The sequence below is a fragment of the Lissotriton helveticus genome, chromosome 7, assembly GCF_964261635.1.
Source record: "Lissotriton helveticus chromosome 7, aLisHel1.1, whole genome shotgun sequence".
In the NCBI taxonomy this organism is placed as follows: Eukaryota; Metazoa; Chordata; class Amphibia; order Caudata; family Salamandridae; genus Lissotriton; species Lissotriton helveticus.
The window spans coordinates 1,736,769,658-1,736,778,573 of record NC_136068.1 but is presented as its reverse complement, the minus strand read 5'-3'; the positions used below and the strand labels follow the sequence as shown (position 1 = coordinate 1,736,778,573).

The following is an 8,916-nucleotide window of genomic DNA, read 5'->3' as shown; positions in this document are numbered from 1 at the left end:
TTTTACAGTCTACTAAATTGTGGAATAAAACTACTTAAACCGAAACAAATTCGGGTCTAATTCTAAGTTAGGAAACCCGGGCTCTCGAAGTAGTTCCTCACAGATAACCCTGCCAAAGAACATTCCCAGTTTAATCCTTTGCAGCACCAGGAGCGCTCCCTACATGTCTATAATAATCCATATGTGTTTTTACAGGTGCCCAGTGAAGGGAACACAGTGAACTTCATCCCTTGACGATGATTGCTCTGAAAGTGTCCGGGTTACTCCTCACCCTCACCAGCACCATTGCTCTCATCGTCTCCATAGCGACGAATCAATGGGTCGTCACTCCAGATGTTTATTTTGGTGTTTGGGTCGCTTGTACGGATTCTTTTTGTACATCCATCCCTAGTGTTTCAGGTGAGTCACAACTTGTACCGAGTATAATCAGAGATCTCAACACTGTCTCAGGGGTGGGCAGAGATACTGAGGGATTATTCACCAGAAGAGATTAGAATTGAAATCTAACCAAGCCATTACTTTGCCAGAGCAAGTGTCTTCTTGCAATTATATTCACATCACATATTAAGCTTAATCAGTTTTCCAATTTGTATGCAATGTTTTAATTTCAAGAATTTTTCATTGAATATTACTTTTAGACAGCAGTGAGAAAACTTACAGGTAGATTCATCAATGTAAAATCGTCTCGCAAAGGGCCAGATTCTGAGAATCTGGCCCTTTGCGAGCGCAATTTTTGCATTTGGGATTCATCATCCCAAATGCAAAAATCGCTATTATAGAATTTGCAATTTAGCGAGGAATTGCATTTAAGGAATCTCTATTTGAGATTCCTTAAATGCAATTCATGAAACATTTAAAAATTGCGAATTCGCAAATTTGGGCCACTATTTACCGCGAAGTCAAACCTCGTGGTAAATAGCGGAAACTTAGAAAAATGCACTTAAGTGCATTTTTCTAAGTTGTATGTTACACACACACATGTCCTTGGGACATGTGTGTGCGTAACACCAGCGTCCAATATCATTTCAGGGGTGCAACAGGGTGTCCTTTGGACACCCCTGCACCTTTGAAATCGCAAACTCAAAATGTGAATCGCTAATAGCGATTCGCACATTGATATGTCTTCCCATTCATTTCTATGGGCCTTTAGGCCCATAGGAATGAATGGGAAGTTATTCCTTATTTGCGATTAGCAATTAGCTAATCGCAAATAAGGAAGCTGTAGGAATCGCTAAATAAATTGCGATTTGTACATGAATCCCGTTTTGCGAGTCTGTAATAACGATTCCTTAATAATCGCTATTACAGACTCGCAAAACGGGACTTTGATGAATCTAGGGGATAGTCTTTTAGGGTAAGGAGGAGAAAAGGGATAGTAGTGCGTAATATCCATAGGGGGTTAAATATTTCCAGTAGGTATATAAACATGAGTACACATGCAGTGTGGCAGATTTATCACAGTGCTGCATTGCCTTTGCGTCACACAAGGTAACTCAAGAGGAATAAACCACTAAAGTCACATTTACCAAGCCACGCAAGGTCACCTTGGTGTCCCTGCAGTGCTTGGTTAATCTGGAGTAATGCAAGGCAATGCAAATCATTGGCTTGCGTTGCTCTGTGCCAGGGAAGTGTTTCATGGGTGGGGTGTGAGTGTTCCCACGCATCCACCTATGGATTTTGGCACATTCCCAGATTTAACATCAGTGGTAAACCTGGGAAGGTTAAAAATGCAACGAAACATGTTTATTTCTCCTCGTTTTTTATAGGAATGTGCAAAACTCACAGAATTTGACTCTATGGAATTCTGCTAAATTATAAAATACCCTGCAAGATTCCACAAAGTTCTGCCAATGGAAGGAAATAGGCACTTTGTGCTGCTGGTGTTGTGATTTAGCTCCGGCAGCCTATTTTGCGCAGAGAAATAATCATGAATTGCACCGCAAGGCACGCTAGAGGGTGCAGCTACTCAACTTGATTTTGCTGCTGCTCGACTAGATTATCTACTTGAGCAGCAGCCTTCTGACCATGAACGGGCACTACTGCCCCAATAGCCTGTGCTGGAGAAATCACACTGGGTGGCCTCATAGCAACCAAAAATCATGGTGGAAGGATGTAAAATTTTGTTTGTTCTCTCCAATTTACTGATTTGTCGACTATGTGAGAAACAAAATTCCCCTATGTGGCGATTGGCAGAATTTGTCTGCAACTCTGCGTTACTAGAGTAATGCGGAGTCACCAAAATTCCACCCATTTTTTCAGGCAGGACAGAATATTTCGCCCACCCCGCTTTCTATGTGTGCTGAATTCTGCTGATCACATTGAAAGAGGAAAAAGCCTCAGATGACTGTTTTAGTGCCAGAAGGAGTGCCTTCCTGCACAAAAGCAATCTTGCATACAACGTAGGCACCCTAGCATTACAGCACAAGGGTAGGCCTGTGTTGGTGCAAGGCAGCACATTGTGGGCCAGAGCAAGTAGAGGATAGGAATCCACCATATGTTGACTGTAATGACACAGCATATCAGGTCAAATTCTCACAGGCTAATCCCTGGTGGTTTTACATCTATATCAATGTACAATACCCATCCCAACCAATAGTTAATTTTCCAATTTTCATGGGCTCATACTTTTCTGGAACTATATGTATCTATGCAGAACATTTGTTAAAAGCAGTTTTCTGGCACTCTTTCCAGGATATCTGTTGATGGTGAAATACAAGTGGCTTTTTATGCAGTTTATAATCCTCCATAGAGTTCTTCATTTATTTTTTGTGCAATCTATTTCCAATACATTAAAGTATAAGTTCATATGTGATGGCTCTTTACACAGATAGCTCTCTGATCAGTTTGTTCATAGATTTACACATTTCGTGGGCTTTCCCATAGTTCCATACAAACTGCATCATGGAGTCATGTTAGAAATTGGGCTTCTGGTGGTTAGACTATGCACCCTGTATAATACAGAGTTGGAGATTACCTATGCTCACCCACTGATAGCTAGGCGATGTGTAAAGTATTTTTGCAACTCTCTCTCACACACACACACACACATACACATCCCCACACATATGCACACACACACACACACACACACACACACACACACACACACACACACACACACACACACACACACACACACACACACACACACAGTAGCATAATCAAAACAACACAAAAGACTCCACACAGGTTTAGAAAAATAGACTATTATATTCTGTAAAAAACAAGACCAAAACTAAAAAAATCCAATAACTAAAAGTCAAGCTATGAATTTTAAAAGAATAAGTGAAAAATAGCACTTAGAAGCAAATAGCGTTTTTGGTGTTACTTGAGGTCGGGCTGGACTGGAGCAAAGTCAAAACTCGGGCCGACTGCAATGGTGCACCAGCTGACTACAGGACCCACTGAAGCCCCGGTGAACAAGGTACCTTTCCTGGTTGCAACATTGCAACAGCCAGGTGACTTGTGAGATTCATCAGTGTCAACCCCACAGGTCGAAGATGAATTGATTTTTCTCTACACAGTGATGGCAATACATCAATCCTGCTGGCGAGATACCAGGCTGAGATGTGTCGGTACCGTAGAGTGATGCCCTGGGTTTCTTCACACAGTTGAGGGATGCCACAATCTCTCTGAGCTGCTGCAGTGGTGATGCATCGTTCAGATGCATTGGCCTCTCAAGGCGCCGGTTCTGCTACACACAGACAGGAGATGTGTCAATGCCTGTTTCAAGTATCTCCCAGTGAACCAGGCACACGAGCAGGGATAGAGACTTTGATATCACTGAATCTCTAGAAACAGGAGGCAAGCCAACAAGCACTTGGAGCACACTTGGAGAAAAGGGCATAGTCCAGCTCTCCTTCAGCAGAATCAGAGAGCAGCAGAGCAACACAGGAGAAGAGCAGGCATCACAGGTCAGCTGTCCAGCAATGAGTCATTTATGCAGCATGGCAGTCCTTCTGACAAAATGCAGAGGTGTCTTATCTTGGTAGGGTCAGAGACCCAGTACTTATACCCAAATTCGACTTTGAAGTGGGGGTGACTTTTAAGCTGGTTTTGAAGTGCACATGTTTCCCTTTCATCCCAGCCTTGGCTCCAGACTATCAGTAAGGGGTAATCAGCCCTTTGTATGGGAAACAGGACACTACATATTCAGCTGTAAGTGTCAGCTCCCCCTCTCTCTACCTGCCCAAGAAGAGCTATCAGAATGCAGATGAATTCTGTCACACTGACCCTTCCTGTGTGTGTGTGGCTGTCTAGAGGGAATGCACAAAGTGTACCTGTCACCCTCCCAAGACATGTAGAGACATGCTGCCATGCACACAGAACAGTAACAGCAGAGAAATCCCACTTTCTAAAAGTTCCATGTTTAAAATAGTAATGGTAAACCCAATATTACCATTAAAGAGGATTTATCATTACCATTCCAAATATATAAAACATAATGCAGCTACTCCTTTATAATCAGGAATTACAGCTTTAAAGTGGTTTAAGGAATTCCCAATGCTAGACATATAGAGGAGTAGGCCTCACAGTAGTGAAAATAAAGTTACCTACTACTACTAGGATATGTAAATCCTAAAGTACATGTCCTACGTTTTAGTTACACAGCACCCTGCACTTAGGGCTACCTAGGGCTTGCCTTAGGGGTGATGTAGGTGTAATAAACAGGGAGTTTAAGACTTGGCAAGTGTTCTTAAATGACAAGTCAAAGTAGCAGTAAACTGCACACACAGGCCTTGCAATGGCAGACCTGAAACAGGTTTGAAAGGCTACTTGTGTGGATGGCACAACCAGTGCTACAGGCCCACTAGAAACATTTAGATAACAGGCCTTGGGTATATTGTATACCACTTTACAAGGGACTGACAAGTAAACTAAATATGTCAATTGAGCATACACCAATGTCACCATGGTTAGGAGAAAAGCACATGCACTTCAGCACTGGTCAGCCGAGGTGATGGCCCAGAATCCTAAGGCCAATTAAAAGAAGTTCAGAAAAATAGTAGGAACATTCAGAGAGTGCCATTTTTCAACAAGTCCTCTGCTGCACAGACTGTTCTTGGGCATCCTGCTGATTTAGAGAGCTTTTTTTCATATTGGAACTGTATAGGCATCAGGTAACGATCATCCTTGCTAGATCCTTCTGTTGTTTTGTCTCTGAGACCTGCCATCTTTCACACATACTCTTTGACTGTTCTTCAGAGGGATTGTTTACTATTGAAACAGGGTTCTTTACATATTGAGCTTTTGGGCCGGATCCTGGGTACAGAGATTTGTTTCACTTTTAGTTTTTGTTGGAAAGGTAGCAATATCTTGTACATTTTGAGAGGTTCGAGCAACAAAACACTGGAGTTGTCTGAATAAACAAGTCAATTTATTTTAACATAAAATGTGTCACAAATCTTGTACCAGCAGATAGAATGCTGTCTTTGTTCTGATTTGAAAGAAGGTTTTGTAAATAATGAGACATTAGGAAATTGGGCAGGTTTTGGAGACTTTTCCACCTTTTTAATACGTTTTTTTTAAAAATTCTCAACTTTCTCATATTATAGTCATTTGTCCGAATTGTGGAAAAGTCATAGAGATACACAATAAAATAAGGGCAACTGCTGGTTTTAAAACTTTGCCTTCAAACTATAACTTTATAGTTCTCCTTAAAGTCAATGTTTGTAATTTTATTGTTTACTTTCTCCTAATTTACATCTGTTTTTCCCAAGAAAAAAGAATTCCTAGTATTTAACCTGGAACTATGTAATGCTCACTTTAAAAGATTTGATTGCTCATACTTCCACACCCACCTAAATATATAGAGCTGAAATTAAATATTTAATGGCACTTGTAGTTACCAGAGACTGCTAGTTCCTAAATATAGGTGGGTAGTATTACTTACTTTGTCAACAAATAAAGAAGTTTATTGACATCTGTAATTTTGACTCATTATTTTAAACACTCTTTGGCAAATTAAATTATCCTACGGAAAATAAGTGCAAATCATTTGAATTAAAAAAGTGTGTAGGTATATACAGTGGCATAGCACGGTCAGGTGGTACCCATTGCGGAAAATTTCTTGTCACCACCTCCGCCCCCACACATTGAATATTGCATTTTTAAATTTTATTATATAGTGTAGTGAGCCCCAAAAATGTATTTTTATTTTAAAAACACATATTTTTGCCATTTTGTCACCCCCTCAGTGATGAAACCCAGTGCAGCCCTCACCCACCGCACCCCTCTTCCTATGCCCCTGTGTTTGTGGTAAAGTCACAGCCCCTCAGTTTGGTGAAGGTCATTGGAACAGTTGCCTCGGACTAGTGAGGGACCTCTAGTAATGACTTGTGCAACTGCAGGTTTCTGAAACAATTCTAATGCTTTTGCATCTTACTTGAAAGGGACCTCTAGTAATACTTAGAGTGCAGCGTGACTTGACAGGTTGCAGAGTTCTCTCTCTCTTTCTTTCCTTATTTTGGATAAAAACAACACATAATTACAGGAATTCAAATTTCATGATAAAATGTAAACAAGACGTAGAATATAAAAGAGGGAAGTTATTCTATTAAGGTTGGAATTTATGAAATACACTTCATAAATAAATATAACCTTCTACATCTAAATTATGTCCCAGGGGAGCTTCTGTTCCCATCATAATGATAAGATAATTCCATTCTTTTAAGGTCAGTTCTTGGTTACCCCCCTTTTTTTGCTTTGATGTGTAATAATGTAGCTCTTCAATGTCACCATTGTGTTTGTCCAAAAAATGTATTGCTATGGGGTAGGTATAGTCACAATTTTGTATGGCCTGTAAATGTAGTAGCACCCTAAGTTTCACTTTATTATTGGCACTCCCAACATAGTTCATGTGCATTGCAATATATAAACTACATATTGTTTCACATGTGATGTGTTCCCTTATTTTCTTATTTTCCCCATCATATGAGTTTATATGCTTGCATGCCTTGAATTTAGTACATTTTGAGGAGCCATTTGTACTAGAGCTAAGATATTTTACCGGGCATTCAGTCTGACCACCCACTTGGATGACCCAACAACAACCATGGAACATTTCCACTTGGTCTAGATCAACCCCAACACCACCTTCCGCGGCACCCTCATCTGCAGACCTCCTGGCCCCAGCCCGCCCTTCACCAACAGCTTCATCGACTTCTTCGCACTCCAGTCTCTTGCATCTACCAATTACATCCTACTCCGCGACACTCAACTTCCACCTGGACAACCCCAATGACCAGAACGCTGCAGCCCTTCTGGAGAACCTCACCAATATCAGACTCAAGCAGCTCGTCACTTCTCTGACCCACACAGCAGGACATATGCTCGGCCCCATCTTCCCTGTCAGCGAAAACATCACCTACAGCCACACCTCCGAACTCCTCTGGACTGACCACGACTGCATTCATTTCGCCTTCACCAAACCCACTGGACACCACCAACCACACCGCTGACATCCATAGGCACCAATCCATCAGCATGCCACCTCCACCAATGGATCCCCAATTGTACTGATGCACTAGTGCCCCTCAAGAAAGTGACTGGCAAGCAACACTCAAAGAAAGCCAGTTGGTTCACTGCCACCCTTACCGCGTCCAGACGCAACTGTAGATGGCTCAAGAAGAGTTGGAGGAACAACAAAACCCCAGAAGCCCACAGAGACTTCAAAACCACCGTCACCGCACACCAGATCCTCATCAATACCACAAAGAAAACGGCCATGCAAGAAAGAATCAACTCCAATGCACACAACAGCAAAGAACTCTTCGCCATCATAAAGGAGTTCGCCAAACCCAGCTGCGAGACCACAGATGTCACACCCTCCCAAGACCTTGGCAACAAACTCAGCACTATCTTCGAACACAAGATCTAGCAGATCTGAAACAGCTTCGACACCCAAAACCCACCCATCACTCCCGCCAGCACCACGCGTGACGACGATGGCCTCAACAGATCCTGCTCAACTGGCCCGCTCACCACAGACGACTCCCTCAAAACCATCATGAGCATTCACTCTGGAGCACCCTTAGACCCCTGCCTGCACTACATCTTCCACAGAGCCACCATCACTCCTGAACTACGCTGCATCATCAACTGCTCCATCGAGACCACCACCTTCCCTGACAATTGGAAACACGCCAATATCAGCCCCCTGCTGAAGAATCCATCCACTGAACGGACAGACCTCAAGATTGCAAAACTCTCCGGGTTCATGGAAGCCAACCACGTCCTGGACTCCTCTCAATCCAGCTTCCGAAGCAACCACATTGCTGAGATAGCCCTCCTCGCCACCACCGATGACATCTGAGCCCTCCTCGACCAGGGAGAAACAGCAGCCCTCATCCTCCTGGATCTCATGTCGGCCTTTGACACATCTCCCACCACACCCTACGCACGAGACTCCATGATGCCGGCATCCACAACAAAACCCAGGACTGGATCTGTTTCTTCCTCTCTGGTAGAACACAGAGAGTCAGAGTACCTCCAGGGATCGGATGTGCAGTCCTCCAGGGCTCTTCCCTAAGCCCCACTCTCATCAACGTCTACATGGCCCCACTCGCTGCCATAGTTAGGAACCATGGACTCAACATTGTCTCCTATGCTGACAACACCCAGCTGATCCTCTCCCTCACAAAGGAGCCCACAATGGCTAGAAACCAGTTCCACAATGGGATGAAGGTCATCGCCACCTGGATGAGAGACAGCTGCCTCAAGCTGAACTCCGAAAAGACCGAAGTCCTTGTCCTCATTGCTTGGGAAGACTCTTGGTGGCCCACCACGTTAGGAACCCACAGACCACAGTAGAAACTCTGCATCATACTGGACTCCTCCCTTACTATGAACCCCAGATCAACGCCATCTCCTCATTATGCTTCCACACTCTTCGTCTGCTTCAAAAGACCTCCAGAT

General features: G+C 43.1%; 1 protein-coding gene across 1 annotated transcript in view; it reads left to right on the top strand.

Moving 5' to 3' along the window:
• The first annotated feature begins 202 nt into the window (after positions 1-202).
• Positions 203-8,916, top strand: part of LOC144767662 (lens fiber membrane intrinsic protein-like) — a 41,942-nt gene continuing 33,228 nt past the window's right edge. The window contains exon 1 of the mRNA XM_078651056.1: positions 203-399. Coding sequence (XP_078507182.1) covers positions 237-399 — 163 coding nt within the window. The 5' untranslated portion in view covers positions 203-236. The remainder of the gene's footprint in view (positions 400-8,916) is intronic.